This window comes from Opisthocomus hoazin, chromosome W (assembly GCF_030867145.1).
Source record: "Opisthocomus hoazin isolate bOpiHoa1 chromosome W, bOpiHoa1.hap1, whole genome shotgun sequence".
NCBI classification, from domain to species: domain Eukaryota; kingdom Metazoa; phylum Chordata; class Aves; order Opisthocomiformes; family Opisthocomidae; genus Opisthocomus; species Opisthocomus hoazin.
The window spans coordinates 34,369,359-34,388,151 of NC_134453.1; the positions used below are offsets into that span (position 1 = coordinate 34,369,359).

An 18,793-nucleotide genomic window follows, 5' to 3' on the forward strand; every position below is an offset into this window, starting at 1 on the left:
TTGTGATTGTTTTACCTTGCAGCTCATGCACTCGTGCCTCTAGACTTGAGGTGGGTTTTCCATCCCACTTCCTCATGTCCACTCTGTGGTCACTCAGGTAAAACCACAAGGTGCCCCATGGTGTATAGCCTCTGTATCCTCTCTCCTGAGCAGAGGAACGCTTGCCCCTAATAGCTGATATGGTGGCCCATACAGGAGGGGAGTAGGACATACTCTCTTTGAGTCGCTGAACCTCCTGGGCCAGTTTCTCCACAGCTGAGACAAGGGAGGAAGAGAGACTTTCTTCATATTGCCAGAGTCTGACAGCCACTTCACCCACTGTTGGTGCCTCTTCACCTCTCCAATCTATTACTGCCAGTGAGTTGGCATGTGAGGATGGTGTGCTCCGTACAAACTTCCTCCACATAGATGCTGTGCACTGGATTTCATCTGGGTCTGTGGGTAACTGCTCATTTTCCGGGTCATAGTAAACCAGCTCCCACACAGCTAATACCCTCAAGTACTGAATACCCCTTTCCATATTGGTCCACTTGCCAGGATAGCATACAAAATCCTCACTGAAGGGGTACCTCTCCCTCACGCCTGCCAGAAGTCTCCTCCAGAGGCTGAGGACTTGTGTGGCAGCATGCCACAATAAGTTACGGCAGTCAAAAAGCAGACAGAAGCAGAAGCAAAAGCACTTTATTGGTTACCATAACATTTTTATTTTCATCAGCGGCGCTTAGTCTAGTTGGAGGCCTTTAACTAGTGGTGTCCCCCAGGGGTCAGTACTCGGCCCAGTCTTGTTCAACTTCTTCGTCAGTGACCTGGATGAAGAGTTAGAATATACCCTCAGCAAGTTTGCTGATGACACCAAACTGGGAGGAGTGGTGGATACACTAGCAGGCTGTGCTGCCATTCAGCGAGACCTGGACAGGCTGGAAAGTTGGGCAGAGAGGAACCTGATGAGGTTCAACAAGGGCAAGTGCAGGGTCCTGCGCCTGGGGAGGAACAACCCCATGCAACAGTACAGGCTTGTGGCGGACCTGTTGGAGTGCAGCTCTGTGGAGAGGGACCTGGGTGTGCTGGTGGACGACAGGTTGACCATGAGCCAGCAGTGTGCCCTGGCTGCCAAGAAGACCAATGGGATCCTGGGGTGCATTAGGAGGAGTGTGGCCAGTAGGTCGAGGGAGGTTCTCCTCCCCCTCTACACTGCCCTAGTGAGGCCTCATCTGGAGTACTGTGTCCAGTTCTGGGCTCCCCAGTTCAAGAAACATGAGCAGCTACTGGAGAGAGTCCAGCGGAGGGCTACGAGGATGGTGAGGGGACTGGAGCATCTCTCCTACGAGGACAGGCTGAGGGAGCTGGGCTTGTTCAGCCTGAAGAAGAGAAGTCTGCGAGGGGACCTAATAAATGCTTATAAATATCTGAAGGGTGGGTGTCAGGAGGATGGGGACAAACTCTTTTCAGTGGTGCCCAGCAACAGGACAAGGGGCAATGGGCACAAACTGAAGCAGAGGAAGTTCCGTCTGAACATGAGGAAGAACTTCTTCCCTCTGAGGGTGACGGAGCACTGGAACAGGCTGCCCAGGGAGGTTGTGGAATCTCCTTCTCTGGAGATATTCAAGACCCGCCTGGACAAGGTCCTGTGCAGCCTGCTGTAGGTGACCCTTCTTCGGCAGGGGGGTTGGACTAGATGACCCACAGAGGTCCCTTCCAACCCCGAACATTCTGTGATTCTGTGATTCTGTCACCCACCCCCAGAATCTCATTGGTGAGGGTCTTTTGGCATGTGGTTCCTTTGTTTTTCTGACTGATCATCTTGCATCATTCACCTGACCTTCGCGCTTGGCTAGGATTTGGGGGGTCTCATGTCCTGTTTCTTAGTTCCTTTCCTCCTGTTCTTCAACCACAGCTACACAATATTTTTTGCTCAAGGATATAGCTGAAATTCATCAAGATCGTCAAGGCCGCCTGCGGCCCAGGGGACTCCCACAGATTTGTGCCTTTTTTCCAATGGCCTTGTCAATGCACCCTTCCCTTGCCAGGGATCCCAGCTGCTTGGCTTCCTTGCTCTCTAATTCCAAGCTGCAGGCCCCATTATCCCAGCACCGCAGCAGCCAGGTGACAATATGTTCGCCTGGGTGGCGGCTGAAATCTTTCCACATGTCTTGCAGCTCGCTCAGGGACAGGGACCGGGTGATGATCTCTGTCTCTATCTCCCGTGATGACCCTGGCTCATCGTCATCCCTCCCGGAGCGATCTGCTCTCTTTGCGTCTTTCTTTAGTTTTACAGGGGTGACTGCTACTGGCATGAATTGGTTATTGGGCTCAACCGCGGTGCCTGCTGCTGGAGCTGGGGCTGGAGCAGCCGCCGTGCCCACCAGGGAAGCCAGGGCAGAGCCAGTGGTTGCAGCAGCAGCAGCCGTGGTGCCGGTCGGGGGGGCTGTGACTGCCTGCTGGGCTGGAGGGGCTGCAGGACCGGCTGGGGAGGCAGCGCCAGACACAGTGCCTGTTTCTTCGTTTCCCCCTCCTTCCTCTTTAGGGCACTGAACAGTGTTGAACCGGGCAGCTCGGTAGGCGTGGACCAGACCCCAGCACATTGCTGTGATTTGTGTCTCTCTGGCGTTCCCAGGGTGGCAGCACACTTTTTGCAGATATTTTACTAGTTTGTCCGGATCCTGCACTTGCTCAGGGGTGTGTTTCAAAGTCACCGGGGGTGCCCACTGCCCTAGGTACTTGCCCATGCTATCCCACACACCCAGCCACTCGTAGCTATCCAGCCCTGGGTCAGGTCTCTGCACGATGTTCTTAACTACTTGTTTAACCCTAAACAAGACCTGAAACCCATTCAGGAGGCATAACAATAGGAGAGTGCTGGCCTGAGCATCCCACGGGTACTCGAAATTCTCAAAAGCTGTTAGGACTAGCCTGAAGGAGAGAGGAGGGGTAAAAGAGTGGGGGAAAGTATCCTCTCCGGTTTTCCCCATAGAGTGGGTTTGATTATTAATAAATTCAGAGAGATAACACGCGAGGTATGGAAATGACCACAGTGCTGCATGCAAATACAAGCCTAACTTCATTCCCAGTGATGTTATCATGTCATAAGTCAATATCATACAGTACAGCAAAATCATCATCCTGATCCTTTTCCCAGTGATGATGAACGTCACCACAGGGAACACATACAGCAGGTACAGATTTACACACCACAGCCATTTGATCAAAGACAGAAATATTTTTACCGACGACTGTTTAAATAACACAATAAATGTGTATAACAAAATCTAAGAAAGCTGTTTTAACACCCTCTGCTCAGCCCTGCCGTTATCCCCGCCCCACGCTTGGGTGTCAAATTTAATGTTATAGTTTGGCTGTGGGCTACAACAAAGGGGCCACATGGCTGCTCTGCTGCCCCTCCCCCCCCACTGGGGTGCGGGGGAGTATAGAAGGAAACAGGCAAAAACTGGTGGGTCAGGATAAGGGCAGTTTAACAGAACAGCAAACAAAGGGAACAGTAACAACAACAACAAAACCGATAAGGATAATACACAACACAAAACAGCAGAATGCAGAGAGCCACTCTCACCCGATGCCACCCGCGCTCCCGAGCCGCGACTGCCTTCCCGCTGTCCAGCTCCCTCCAACCAGAACCCAGCATGATGGCACATGGTATGGAATACCCTGTTCTGTTTGGCCAGGTTGAGTCAGCCCGCCTGGCTGTGTTCCCTCATGGCTCCTGGTCAAAATTAACCCTGTCCTGGCCGAACCCAGGACAATAGTCTTTAACAGTCCATTATATTGTTCAGTCTTTCTGGAGGCTTATGGGTGATAGGGAATGTGGTATACCTAGTCAATTCTGTGTTTCTTGGCCCAGGAGTTGTGAGGTTATTTCAGAAATGAGTTCTTTTGTCTGATTCAGTTCTTCCTGGGGTACTGTGTTGTCACAGAACTTGCCTTTCCAGGCCCAGGCTGGTGTTTCAATTAGTGGCATGGTTCACAGGGTATTTCTAGCCACCCGGTAGTCGCATCGACCATGGTGAGCACGTGGCACTTGCCTTGGCATGTTTGTGCCAGTGGTCCAATATAATCGATCTGCCAGGCCTCCCCATATTGATATCCTGGCCACTATCCTCTGTTCCAGGGAGACTTTAGTTGGGTGGCTCGCTTCATTGCGGCACTTATTTCACATTCATGGGTGACCTGTGTGATGGTCTCAATGGTCAGGTCCACCCCTCGAACACGAGCCCATCTGTATGTTGCATTTCTCCCTAGATGTCCCAATGTGTTATGGGTACACTGAGCTATGAGTAGCTCACCCTTACGTTCCCAATCCAGGTCTACCTGAGCTATTTCAATTTTGGAAGCCTTGTCTACCTGTTCATTGTTTCAATATTCTTCAGTAGCACGGCTTTTGGGCATGATGTACCTTCAGAGTTTTCTACCCGTGCAGTGATGTCCTACCACAATGTAGCAGCCCAGATAGGTTTACCCCTGCGCTGTCAATTGGTCTTGTTCCACTGCTGTAGCCACCCCAACAGGGCATTAGCCACCATCCATGAGTCAGTATAGACTACTGGCCACTTTTCTTCTTAAGCAGTGTCAAGGGCTACTTTGATGGCTTTCACTTCTGCAAGCTAACTCGTTTCACAGAATCACAGAATCACAGATTCACAGAATGTTAGGGGTTGGAAGGGACCTCTGTGGATCATATAGTCCAACCCCACTGCCAAAGCAGGGTCACCTACAGCAGGCTGCACAGGACCTCATCCAAGGCGGGTCTTGAATATCTCCAGAGAAGGAGAATCCACAACCTCCCTGGGCAGCCTGTCCCAGTGCTCAGTCACCCTCATGGTGAAGTTGTTTTCCTCATGTTCAGCTAGAACTTCCTGTGCTTCAGTTTGTGCCCGTTGCCCCTTGTCCTGTTGCTGGGCACCACTGAAAAGAGTTTGGCCCCATCCTCCTGACACCCACCCTTCAGATATTTATAGGCATTTATAAGGTCCCCTCTCAGCCTTCTCTTCTTCAGGCTGAACAAGCCCAGCTCCCTCAGCCTTTCCTCGTAGGAGAGATGCTCCAGTCCCCTCATCATCCTCCTAGCCCTCCGCTGGACTCTCTCCAGTAGCTCCTCAGGTTTCTTCCAGATGGGGCCTCACTAGGGCAGAGTAGAGGGGGAGAAGAACCTCCCTCAACCTGCTGGCCACACTCTTCTTAATGTACCCCAGGATACCATTGGCCTTCTTGGCAGCCAGGGCACACTGCTGGCTCATGGTTAACTTGTCATCCATCAGGACATCCAGGTCCCTCTCCACAGAGCTGCACTCCAGCAGGTCCACCCCAAGCCTGTACTGTTGCATGGGGTTGTTCCTCCCCATGTGCAGGACCCTGCACTTGCCCTTGTTGAACCTCATCAGGTTCCTCTGCACCCAACTTTCCAGCCTGTCCAGGTCACGCTGAATGGCAGCACAGCCTTCTGGTGTATCCAGCACTCCTCCCAGTTAGAGTGTCATCAGCAAACTTGCTGAGGGTACATTCTAACTCTTCATCCAGGTCGTTGATGAAGAAGTTAAACAAGACTGGGCCGAGTACTGACCCCTGGGTGACACCACTAGTTACCAGCCTCTAACTAGACTCAGTGCCACTGATGACAACGCTCTGAGCTCTGCCATTCAGCCAGTTCTCAATCCACCTCTCTGACCACTCATCCAGCCCACAATTCCTCAGCTTCCCTAGGAGGATGTTATGGGAGACAGTGTCAAAAGCCTTGTTGAAGTCGAGGTAGACAACATCCACGGGTCTCCCCTCATCCACCCAGCCAGTCATGTCATCGTAGAAAGCTATCAGATGATCAGGCATGATTTCCCCTTGGTGAATCCATGATGACTACTCTTGATAACCTTCTTTTCCTCCACTTGCTTGATGATGACCTCCAGGATAAGGTGCTCCATCACCTTTCCCGGGATGGAGGTGAGGCTGACCGGCCTGTAGTTCCCTGGGTCCTCCTTCTTGCCCTTTTTGAAGATTGGAGTGACATTGGCCTTTCTCCAGTCCTCGGACACCTCTTCTATCCTCCAGGACCTCTCAAAGATGATGGAGAGTGGCTCAGCAATGACATCCGCCAGCTCCCTCAGCACTCGTGGGTGCATCCCATCGGGGCCCATGGATTTGTGGGCGTCCAGATTGCCTGAGTGATCCCTCACGCAGTCCTCTTCGACCAAGGGAAGGTTACCCTCTCTGTAGGCTACCTCTCTTACCTCCAGGGCCTGGAATTCCTGAGGGCCTGCCTTGGCACTGAAGACTGAAGCAAAGGCGGCATTCAGTAGCTCTGCCTTCTCTGCATCCTCCGTCACCAGGACACCCACCTCGTTCAGCAGCGGCCCCACATTGTCCCTAGTCTTCCGTTTGTTGCTGATGTAGTTGAAGAAGCCCTTCTTGTTGTCCTTGACATCCCTTGCCAGCTTCAATTCCAGGTGGACCTTAGCCTTCCTCGTTTCATCCCTGCAGGCTCTGACAACATTTCTGTATTCTTCCCAAGTGGCCTGTCTCTCTTTGTAAGTTCTTTATAAGTGCTTTTAAAAAGAAATCACTGTAGATTACAAGAATAGCTTTATCACCATTGTATTGGGTATATACGGCAAGTTTTTGGGAATGAGGGGGACTGCAGGGATGGCATCTGTGCTGTACAGAGCCCATTCTAGCTGGCTTGGCAATGGACCCACCACAGGCCAAAGCTGAGCCATTCAGCAACGTTGGTGGTGCCTATGTGAAAATGTATTTAAGAAAGGGCAGAAAACACTGCACAGGCAGAGGAGACAAGAAAAAGAGGGAGAGAACAAATAGTGCGAACACCAAGGTCAGAGAAGAAGTAGAGAGAGAAGGTGCTCCAGGCACCAGAGCAGAGATTCCCCTGAAGCCTGTGGAAGAGACCATGACAGATCAGGTATTCCCCTGCAGCCCTTGGAGAGGTCACACACTGGAGCAGGGGAAAAGTGTGAGAAGGAAGAAGTGGCAGAGAGGAACTGTTATGTTGTTGTGGGTTAATCCTGGTAGACAGATAAGCACCACACAGTCGCTTGCTCACTTTTCCCCCCCCAAGTGGGATAGGCGAAGAGGAAAGGAAGAATAAAACCAAGAAAACTTGGAGGTCAAGATAAAACAAACAAACAAACAAGCAAACAATTAATAAGTGAATCATATGTGGAAGAAGAGGGAAGAAAACAAAACAATGATACAAAAGCAATCACTCACCACCTCCCTTGGGTAGACTGATGCCCAGCAAAAGATGGCTAACCCCCTAAAGCCCCTTCTTTTCCCTTTTATTGCTGAGCATGATGTTATATGGTATGGAATATCTCTTTGGTTAGTTCAGGTCATCTGCACAGTTGCATCCCCTCCCAGCCTATTGTGCAATCCCTCCTCCCGCAATCTATTCACTGGGAGGACAGAGTGAGAAACAGAAGGTTTGATGCTGTGCAAACACTATTCAGCAATAGCTAGAATATTAGTGCATTATCAGTACTGTTTTGGTAAAAAATCCAAAACATAGCACCATATGAGCTGTTTTGAAGAAAATTAACTCTATCCTAGCCAGGCCTAGTACATATATACTGACCATAATCCCCATCCCCTCTGCGATGCTTGGGGGGACAGGTAGAAGAGTTGGGAGTGAAGGAGTGAAGTTGAGTCTGGGAAATGAGGGGTTGGGGGAGAGGTGTTTTTTTAGTTTTTATTTTTGTTTCTCATTACATAAACCAATTTCGTACCCCCCATCTTGCTGAGTAGGGAGGTATGAGTGGCTGGGTGGATGTTTGGCTGTTAGCCAAGGTTGATCCACCTGTCGCGTTAATTTGGCAGAAAATAAACCCCCTTGCGTTCTAACTCTCTTCACCGGAGTGAGAGGCTAGGTGTGGCTAGGTTTAAATTCTGAGTGATGTCCAATTTGCCACTACCAGTCAAGTCACGTTTAATATGTATATTAAACTACCACGATTCTGGATACACTAATAGCAGTCTGCACCTTCAGTCCAGTCATGCTCATGAACTAGCATGGCCGCATTTAGTCGCGTTCAGTGAGAAACTGTGACAACTGGCTACTTAAACAGAGCAGTTTTATTCGTGCAACAGGTATATAGGTTTTTTGAAATGCCGGTGATAGTGACTGTCTGGAAGAAAGCACGTGCAAATATAAAATGTGTGAAAAGGTTATAAATAATACAGCCTGGTGCCGAGTTTCAGCATCCATGCAGGGACAGGAATGACTCTCACACATTGATACAATGCACAGTCGATTCCGATTTATTGGTCTGCTTGCATGGTTATATACATTTTTCATATCTGCACACGCGATCACGCTTATTCGGATAGGCTACAGACATAAATCACGCGCTGTTCATGCACCCCATATTCCCTTATGATTGGTGACTATGCACTAACGCCAATAGCAACAGACTGCCTCCATGTCCTTGAACACATCTTGTTTTTGCTAACCCACATCATGTGCACTATCAGCACTTTCTCAATTGTTATTCTTAGCTGTCCTTTCCAGCAGCCTGTCCAGCTATGCTAACTGTTTTGCTTAAGCGGCCTAGTCATGCTAACTCTCAAACTACATCGACCCCAACATCTCCCCCTTTTTCTTTCAAAAAAAAGCTAAGCTATCGTATCATTGCCTTACAAACATTTGCTCAATTTGTGTTAGTTGCATCACAAAAATTTTCTTCACAGTTGCCTCTAGTGCCTTTTGTGTTATACGTATTATACACGGAACCAATATAATCACTGCTTCCTCTACATCTCCCCCTTTTTTATTTAATGAATTTAAAGCAAGTGCTACATTGACACACCTAAGCATCACTATTGGCTTTATGGTCCAGTAACAGCCCCGCTACAGTGCAACACTCAAAACAAACACAAGAACACAAATGCTAATAAAAAGATATATAGATGTGAAGTGCATACCATAACCTGTATTCATATTAATCACTTAGGCTAAAATCAATGTATCTAAGGGTATAACTCCTTAACCATATACAATACCTGCAGAACTTACCAAATCAAAGACACAAAGGCAGTTACTTAGTCCAGACAAATCCGTTAGATCACAGAAACCAAATAAATCCATCAGAACACAGAAATACAAACACTATGACAACAAACACATAAAATCACACATTTATAGTCGCGACCGCACACGCACAAGCACACCAAGTTTTCAACATAAATCCAAATGTTGCGAAGACTTATGATTTTTTTTATTTTTTTTTCAGTGCAAAGACTTATAAAAAGACAAGGACTTACAATAACATTCAACATTTAACAGACAAATTCCCAAGCCTCAGTTTCAGGAAGAGTACTCTCTTTTCAACTCTGTTTTAGGAAGGGCACTTTCACTTCTCCCCAGGGATATAGCCTAATGCTGTGAAGCTTTCACTATGACTAGCAGGCAACTAACAGGCAGGCAACAAGAAACAATACTGGAAGAATGCCTTTGTCTTATTAATGGTTCGTGCTCAGAACTTTTTGGTCCAGGGATCAGAGGTTCTCCCCAAGAATCCCTCGGTGCCGGCTGGAGGTCCTGCAATCCCTCAGACCATTGATGTTCAAGAGCAGCGTCCTACCTGGGTACCCAAAATCTATTACCAGAAAGCAGCAAAATAATTCACTCTCCAAAACTTAATTCCAGAGCCCCAGAAAGCAGGCACTCTCGAGAACTCATTAGCATACATTAATATCATAATCAGCTAGAACAGTTTGCAGCGATAAGGATACAAGGAATTCTACTGCAGTAATTGAATTATACATACTTTTTCCAACCAAGTCCTTGAATGTCAGGAAGATGGTTCTTGCCGCGCCGCTTCTGGGCTGGCTGGGACGGGCCAGCACGCTGGGACTGAGGGGGTGGGGGGCCGTGCCGCGCCGCTGATTGCCCAGGGGGGGCCGTGTGCCCCACCAGGTGTAAGGTTCGCTGACCCGTCTGGTGTGGTGGTTGCTGGTGCTGCGGCTGTACTGCATCTGAGGGACTGTGCAGTTTTATGTTGGAATTCACCTTGTTTTGATCTCAGGTCGGGTACGCCAATTGCTGTAGAGGGGCGCTGTCGTACACTTTCGGGATGCCGGATTTTGCTCCCCACTTCCCATTTCTTTGGATTTAAAGGATCGTCAGGTTCTGGCGGATTTACCTCCCGCATTTCTAGTGTTGGGTTAGGAGTTTCATCGTATGTAGGGTTAAATTTCAGAAGACTGCAGCTCTGTCCTTGCTTTTGAGATAACGGCAGAGGAGTAGCAGCCGCTTCTAAAATAGTTTCTGCGAGTTTTACAGCATTTAAAGCTGTATGCACTGATTTCCAAGTAATGATTTCCTCAGGTATTTTAAACTGCAAGACTTTGTTCTTTCAGACTTCTCTGTAAAATCTTTTAATGGAGCTTTCGTTCCTTTCAGCTGATCATGCTTTTGACAGCTCAAAAAACAGGAGCTAATTGTCGCTCCTCTTTGTTGCCGACCTGCACAGAGTCCCCAATTCTCTGCCACACATCCAAGTCAAACAACCTATCTGTCATTGGTATCAGCTTTCGTCGGTGGTACCACAATAATAGACCCGATATCTGTCCTTCAGTTAACTTCACGTTGGCTCGATCCGCCAATTCCGGCAGGCTTTCTGCGCCACCTTTTCCAACACTGATTCCTTCAGTTAATTTCACGTTGGCTCAATCCGCCAATTCCGGCAGGCTTTTCTGCGCCGCCTTTTCCAACACTGATACAGTGGAACCCATACTGCCGATATTCACGCCCCCCCGGCATGCCACGGATCCGCTCCTGCCTCTCTCGGGCAGCCCGGCTTACCTCGCTGGCCGGCAGTCCCCTGCCTTCTTCGGCTGTGATATCACGTCGGGGTCACCGCAATGCCGAGTTTCAGCATCCATGCAGGGACAGGAATGACTCTCACACATTGATACAATGCACAGTCGATTCCGATTTATTGGTCTGCTTGCGTGGTTATATACATTTTTCATATCTGCACACGCGATCACGCTTATTCGGATAGGCTACAGACATAAATCACGCGCTGTTCATGCACCCCATATTCCCTTATGATTGGTAATTATGCACTAACGCCAATAGCAACAGACTGCCTCCATGTCCTTGAACACATCTTGTTTTTGCTAACCCACATCATGTGCACTGTCAGCACTTTCTCAATTGTTATTCTTAGCTGTCCTTTCCAGTGGCCTGTCCAGCTATGCTAACTGTTTTGCTTAAGCAGCCTAGTCATGCTAACTCTCAAACTACATCGACCCCAACAGCCTGGCTATAAACATTAGGGAGTAACTATTCCCAAGAAAAGATCTTAGTTTAAGTCTCACCCAAGGTGTCCCAAGGGGGGGAGAAGCAAGGCTCAGCCCGTCGGCCGGTCCCGGCTGTCGGAGGCAGTCTGAGGTGGAGTTTCCCTTGACTTGCTCACGGTGTTATCTTCTTTTCCTCCGAAGATCTATGTTGTTATCTTCTCCAAAAATCCCCCATTTCCCTGGCTATTTTTATATCCTTTCTACATTCAAGGTGGAGTTTGAGTGACTGTAGTCATACATACCTTTTATCATGATTGGTGTAAAATTTTCTCGCTTCACGTTTAAAGGTATAGTTTACGAAACACTGAGAGTGCAGACTCGAAGAGGGGTGGTTGCACCTCGGAGGCAGGTAGCCTTCGGGATGGAGGTGTGTTTTGGTATTAAAATGATATTAAAACGAGCAAAGTTCACTAGAGGGTAGCACTTTGGCAAGGTTTTGAAAACCTGTTGGCTCAGGGGGCCAGATGAGCTGCTTATCAGTTCTAGAGAACCATTTCTTCACACTTTATCATCATGGAGCATGGCCACGGAGTCTCCACTCTGCTCCATCCTCTATGGTGTGTTTCAGGGAGTTGCTGTGTTAGTGGATTCCTCGCATGCCTGCTGCAGCTGTGTCCCATCCTCAGAGCTCCTTTTGATTTTATGCTTTTCCTCAATGGGTGAACACTGCTACGTTTTCATATAAACCTTAATTTTCAGATGTAAAACCTTAATTTGACTAATAATTCCACACCACCACACACCAGTTAGTGAGATTTCTTTCTGACAGAACAAAAACTTAACAGAACTTTTCATTTTAAATAAATTGTTTTCTTTTTCTTTTCAGGTACCATGATCAACAAGATGTTACGAGCAACTTCCTTGGAGCAATGTGGCTGATTTCAATAACATTTCTATCCATTGGATATGGTGACATGGTACCTAACACATACTGTGGGAAAGGAGTTTGTTTGCTCACTGGAATCATGGTGAGTGTTTCAGAATTTACTCACTGAAAATGAGATTAACTTTGTTGGAGTTAATCCTCAAACTCATGGTAGTCATAACAGAAATATTTGATAACTTTTAAAGAATATAGGCTTACTTGCACCATTCCATGGTCTCTCATTCCATCGTAATGAAATGGAAAGCTTTCATCCTCTGTAGGTAAAATGAAGAGCTGCGTAATAAAATACAGAGAAACAATTCCACCCTGATGCCATTCTCAGCTTTGAAATCTCAATTGAGTCTTTCATTAAATGTTAGGATATCACATCTTCTTGACTGTCTTTGGACATGTGCAATCGGACCACTTATAATAACAAACCTATAGCTCTGATATTTCCTTCTTAATGAAGTTGCTTTCAGGTGTAGAATTGCAATGGCGGCTAGTCTGCTAAAGCATCCTGCTCTGTTGGAGCAGGTCCAGCGGAGGGCCACAAAAATGATCCGAGGGATGGACCACCTCTCCTATGAGGACAGGCTGAGAGAGTTGGGGCTGTTCAGCCTGGAGAAGAGAAGACTGAGGGGACACCTTATAGCAGCCTTCCGGTACCTGAAGGGGGCCTACAAGAGAGCTGGAGAGAGGGACTTTTTACAAGGGTGTGTAGTGATAGGACAAGGGGTAATGGCTTTAAACTGAAAGAGGATAGATTTAGATTAGACACAGGGAAGAAATTCTTTACTGTGAGGGTTGTGAGGCCCTGGAACAGGTTGCCCAGAGAAGTTGTGGCTGCCCCCTCCCTGGAAGTGTTCAAGGTCAGCTTGGACGGGGCTTTGAGCAACCTGGTCTAGCGGAAGGTGTCCCTGTCCATGGCAGGGGGGTTGGAACTAGATGATCTTTAAGGTCTCTTGCAACCCGAACCATTCTATGATTCCATGATTTTGCTTGTGCATAGTTTTCTGCATTGTTTCTTATAAGTCTAATAAGATATGGTCCATAGATTTATGTAGTGCAGTTTTCATTGTAAGAGTTTTTGTTACTATTGATTTGATAAGATGTAATGACATGACATATAATGACCAGTTCTGCCTGCTGGTTAAGGGAAATCAAATTTCACCTCCTTGCTCAGAAAAAAAGCTTTTGCATGCCAGGTGGAAAGATTTCACTGTGACTCTCATGATCTCCAGGGGGCTTTCCAGTTGTCATGACTATTGAAGGTGTTGTGGGTTAGTGTGGCAAGGTTGTGGTAGCAGCGGGGCTATAGGTGTGGCTTCGGTGAGAAGCTGTTAGATGCTTCCCCCATGTCTGATAGAGCCAATGTGAGGTGGCTCCAAGACAGACCCACTGCCGGACAAGGCTGAGCCATTCAGCAATAGTGGTAGCTAACATATTTAAGAAGGGTAAAAAAACTGCTGGGGGAAAGCAGTCGAGAGAGAGAAGTGAGACTGTGTGAGAGAAACAACTCTGAGGACACCAAGGTCAGTGAAGAAGGAGGGGGAGGAGGTGGTCCAGGCACCAGAGCAGAGATTCCGCGGTAAAAACCATGGTGAGGCAGGTTGTCCCGCTGAGGTCCATGGAAGTCCACAGTGGAGCAGATATCCACCTGCAGCCTGTGGAGGACCCCATGCCGGAGCAGGTGAATGCCTGAAGGAGGCTGTGACCCTGTGGGAAGCCCGTGCTGGAGCAGGCTTCTGGCAGGACCTGTGGACCTGTGGAGAGAGAGCAGCTGTTGTGGCTTTGCCTCAATTTGCAACAAAGCAGTTACTCTCTCACTCCTTCCCCCTTCCCGGTGGAATGGGGAGTAAAATCAGAAGGAAAAAAAGGCAAAAACTTGTGGGTTGGGACGACAACAGTTTAACAGAAAGGCAAAGGGAGAAGAAAACGACAATCAATAATACTGATAAAAAGCATATACAACGTGCAGCGTTCTCACCACCCAATGCTCAGCTTGCTCCTGAGTAGCCAAAGCCTCTCCTTCAGCCAGCTCCCCACTTAAACACTGAGCATGACGTCACATGGTATAGAACATCTCATTTGATTGGCTGTTTGGGTCAGCCCAACCAGCTGCCTGTGAAAATTACCTCTATCCCAGCTGAACCCAGGACATTATCCATCCCTTATTATACACCATCTATGTCATTCCCCGGGTCCACACTTCACTATCACTTCTTCTGGTTTTATATGTATATATACACATACAAATATAACTTCCTTATTTCACAGACCATTCCTCTAAAATGTCCGCTGAGTTTGTTTAGTGTATGATGTTGGGCTCCACCTGTTGCAACAGTCTTTCAGGGCAGGAGAGGTGACGTGTGGTGTTGGATGGTTGCATGCTGCATTCAGAGCTCGCGGCTGATGTATCTGGCACAGCCCATGCCCACGGCCTGCAGGTTGAAGACATAGATCTCGATGAAGTTGCCGAGTGCCAGTTGTTGAAACCAGGCCCAGTCACATCACTGCTGTGCTTTGCTAGGTTTCATCAAAAAGTCCATCCTTCTTCAGTCTGGGTGATTCTTACTGTAATACCCTTGATATAACATATAACAAATGTAACAGTAATAACAGACAGTGACAGGGTTATTTAGCAGTTAACATCATACAATTTCATTTTATTGACTATTCTTCCCCAAAATCATATCCCCATGAGGTACACATCGGACTTCCCCATCCTTCCGCACCATCCACCAGGTGCAAGCAGGACCTTGAGCAAAAGCAATCCCGTGGATGGGTTTACCTTTGCCTGAGGCAGGACTAACCCAGACTGTCTTCCCTGACATGTTCCGCATGTGCACTACAGGGACTTTATCCCCTTCTACAGGGCGTGGAAGTTTTGATTGGGCAGGACCAGCCCGGTTGGTGGATCCTCTGGTGTTAAGCAACCAGGTGGCTTTTGCTAAATGAGTATCCCAGTTTTTGAGAGTCCCACCCCCCACTGCTCTCAGAGTGGTTTTTAGCAGCCCATTGTACCTCTCGATCTTTCCAGAGGCTGGTGCATGGTAGGGGATGTGATACACCCACTTGATACCATGTTCTTTGGCCCAGGTGTCTATGAGGCTGTTGCGAACATGAGTCCTGTTGTCCGACTCAATTCTTTCGGGAGTGCCATGTCGCCACAGGACTTGTTTTTCCAGGCCCAGGATGGTATTCCGAGCAGTGGCATGGGGCACAGGATATGTTTCCAGCCATCCGGTGGTGGCCTCCACCACTGTGAGCACATAGCGCTTGCCTTGGCGGGGTTGTGGCAGTGTGATGTAGTCAATCTGCCAAGCCTCCCCATATTTATATTTTAGCCATCGTCCTCCATACCACTGAGGCTTTACCCTCTTGGCTTGCTTGATTGCAGCATATGTTTCACATTCATGGATAACCTGTGCGATGGTGTCCATGGTCAAGTCCACCCCTCGGTCACGAGCCCATCTGTATGTCGCGTCCCTTCCTTGGTGGCCCAAGGTGTCATGGGCCCACCGAGCTATACACAGTTCACCCTTATGTTGCCAGTCCAGATCCACCTGAGCCACTTCAGTCTTGGCAACCCGATCCACCTGCTGGTTGTTTTGATGTTCTTCAGTGGCCCGACTCTTAGGGACGTGGGCGTCCACGTGACACACTTTTACAGCCAACTGCTCTAGCCGGGCAGCAATATCTTGCCACAATGGGGCAGCCCAGATAGGTTTGCCTCTGCGCTGCCAGATGTTCTTCTTCCATTGCTGCAGCCACCCCCACAAGGCATTGGCCACCATCTAGGAGTCGGTGTCAAGATAGAGCACTGGCCACTTTTCTCGACTGGCAATGATTAAAGCCAGCTGGATGGCTTTCACCTCTGCAAACTGGCTCGATTCACCTTCTCCTTCAGCGGCTTCAGCGACTTGTCATGCAGGGCTCCATACAGCAACCTTCCACCTTTGATGCTTTCCCACAATGCCACAGGACCCATCCGTGAACAGGGCATACTGCTTGTCATTTGCTGGTAGTTTATTATGTGGTGGGGCCTCTTCAGCACCTATCGCCTCCTTCTCTGGTTACATTCTGAAGGCTTTGCCTTCTGGCCAGTCCATGATTACCTCCAGAATTCCTGGGCGACTGGGGTTTCCCATTCGGGCCCTGTGCGTGATCAACACCACCCACTTACTCCACGTAGCATCAGTGGCATGATGCATAGAGGGGACCCTCTCTTTGAACATCCAGCCCAGGACCGGCAATTGCGGTGCTAGGAGGAGCTGTGCTTCAGTGCCAACCACTTCTGAAGCAGCTCAAAAGCCTTCACATGCTGCCAGAATCTCTTTTTCAGTGGGAGTATAGCGGGCCTCGGATCCTTTGTATCCCTGACTCCAGAACCCCAGGGGTCGACCTCGAGTCTCCCCTGGTGCTTTCTGCCAGAGACTCCAGGTTGGGCCATTCTCCCCGGCTGCGGTGTAGAGCACGTTTTTAACATCTTGCCCTGACCGGACTGGACCAAGGGCTACGGCATGAACTATCTCCCGTTTAATTTATTCAAATGCCTGTCGTTGCTCAGGGCCCCATTCAAAATCATTCTTCTTCCGGGTCACGTGGTACAGAGGACTTGCAATCTGGCTGTAATTTGGGATGTGCATCCTCCAAAAACCCACAACACCTAAGAAGGCCTGTGCTTCCTTTTTGCTGGTTGGTGGGGACATAGCTGCTATTTTGTTGATGACATCTATTGGGATATGACAGCGCCCATCCTGCCATTTTATTCCTAAAGAATGGATCTCTTGCACAGGTCCTTTGACCTTACTTTCTTTAATGATGAAAACGGCTTTCAGAAGGTTTTTAACTTGTCGCGTTAAAAGGGTGTAAAGGGAGTCTGATACGCGGCAAAAGGAGAGCCCTCCCATTGAGTCACGAGGTTCAGAGCAGACCCCCTTGCTTTCTAAACTCTCTCTCAGAGAGGAGTCTAGGTGCAGCTGGATCGACTCCTAGTCCCAGACTTGGTCATCGGTTTATGTCTAAGGGGTTAAGTGTGTAGCCATTTATCAGACTCAACTTGCCTGTCAGAGCCCTTCCAAGGACTTTCATTGAAAAGAGTTTCGCAAAGTTGAAACAATAGGTAATTTATTCGACAGGTATCACAGATTCGGGATTGCCATTGACAAATGCACTGTCTACAAAAGTTGAGCTCAAAGGTAATGGTTTAGTGCCTTAGTTAACAATGTGTTCCCAGGGGTGCGTCTGACAAAGTCAGAGGCGTGACTCTTACCAAAAAGGCGTCCCTTCTTGGGGGGGCGAAGAGAGGTTCAGGCCTGTCGACTCATCCATCAGGTAAAGTTTTCGCTTGGCTCCTCCTCCCAAAGAGAGTTTTCAAGTGCCAATTTTTATACGTTTGGAATATCTTTTGGCGAGGTGGGACTAAGTCAATTATTGTGTATCGATTGGCGATTGGCTCTTGGCATGGAATGTCGTGTCGTCAGCAGCGGGACTCAGCAGTTTGACATGCCTATGGAGCGGGCATCTTGGTATGTGCTTCAGGGGGCCATCTGTTCTTTATCCGAAGCAATCTCTGGCTGCGCAGCCTCCACAGCGCCCCACAGATCACTTGGTTTACAGTGATGGGCTATCTCCCCTTACTTCTGTCTGATAAGATAAGCAGCAGTTAATTGCTCCCTTTATTGACTCTTCGGGTCTTTACGCCTCAGTCTGAGTTTGTCTTTCGTCTTGCATTTGACAAGTCCAGCAAGGTCATCGATTACAGACCTACCTTCTCCCCTTTCTCAAAAAGTTCTGCTGTATCACCCCACACAATGATGTCATCGATATGTTGCGGGTTTTCTAGAGCTTTACCCTGTTGCAGTGCAATCTGGATCAGTCCATGGCAAACGGCAGGACTGCATTTCCACCCCTGGGGCAGTCAATTCCAGGTGTACTGAACACCCCTCCAAGTAAAAGCAAACTGTAGCCTGCACTCTGCTGCCAAACGGATAGAGAGGAATGCATTGGCAATGTCAATTGTAGCATACCACTTGGCTGCCTTGGACTCCATTTCATACTGGAGCTCTAACATGTCTGTTAGGGCAGCACTCAGTGTGGCGTCACTTTGTTCTGGCCACGATCGTCTACTGTTAACCTCCACCCTCCATCAGACTTTTGCACCGGCCATATAGGGCTATTAAAAGGTGAGTGAGTCTTGCTGATGTCTTGACTCTCCAGTTGATGAATCAACTCATGAATGGGGGCCAAGGAGTCTCAGTTTGTGCGATATTGCTGCTGGTGCACTGTCCTCGTAGCAATTGGCACCTGCTGTTCTTCAGTTCACAGCAATCCCACAACAAAGGGATCTTCTGAGAGGCCTGCAGGGTAGAGAGCTGTTTGATCTTCTCTGTCTTCACAGTGGCCTCACCAAACGCCCATTGGTACCCTGTTTGGGTCCCTGAAGTAACAACTCCTGAGGTAATCTATGCCAAGAATACAGGGGACCCTCTATTCTTGTTCCTGGTCAGAATATTCACTGTGTGACCCTTGCGGTGGCAGACCAGAAGTCCCCTCACCAGGATAAAGAGAGGTGATTTCAGCCCTTCTGTGTCTGGGAGA

General features: G+C 48.5%; 1 protein-coding gene across 1 annotated transcript in view; it reads left to right on the forward strand.

Moving 5' to 3' along the window:
- LOC142365644 (small conductance calcium-activated potassium channel protein 2-like) overlaps positions 1-18,793 on the forward strand; it is a 132,684-nt gene that overhangs the window by 72,436 nt on the left and 41,455 nt on the right. The window contains 1 exon segment of the mRNA XM_075446654.1: positions 12,149-12,290. Coding sequence (XP_075302769.1) covers positions 12,149-12,290 — 142 coding nt within the window.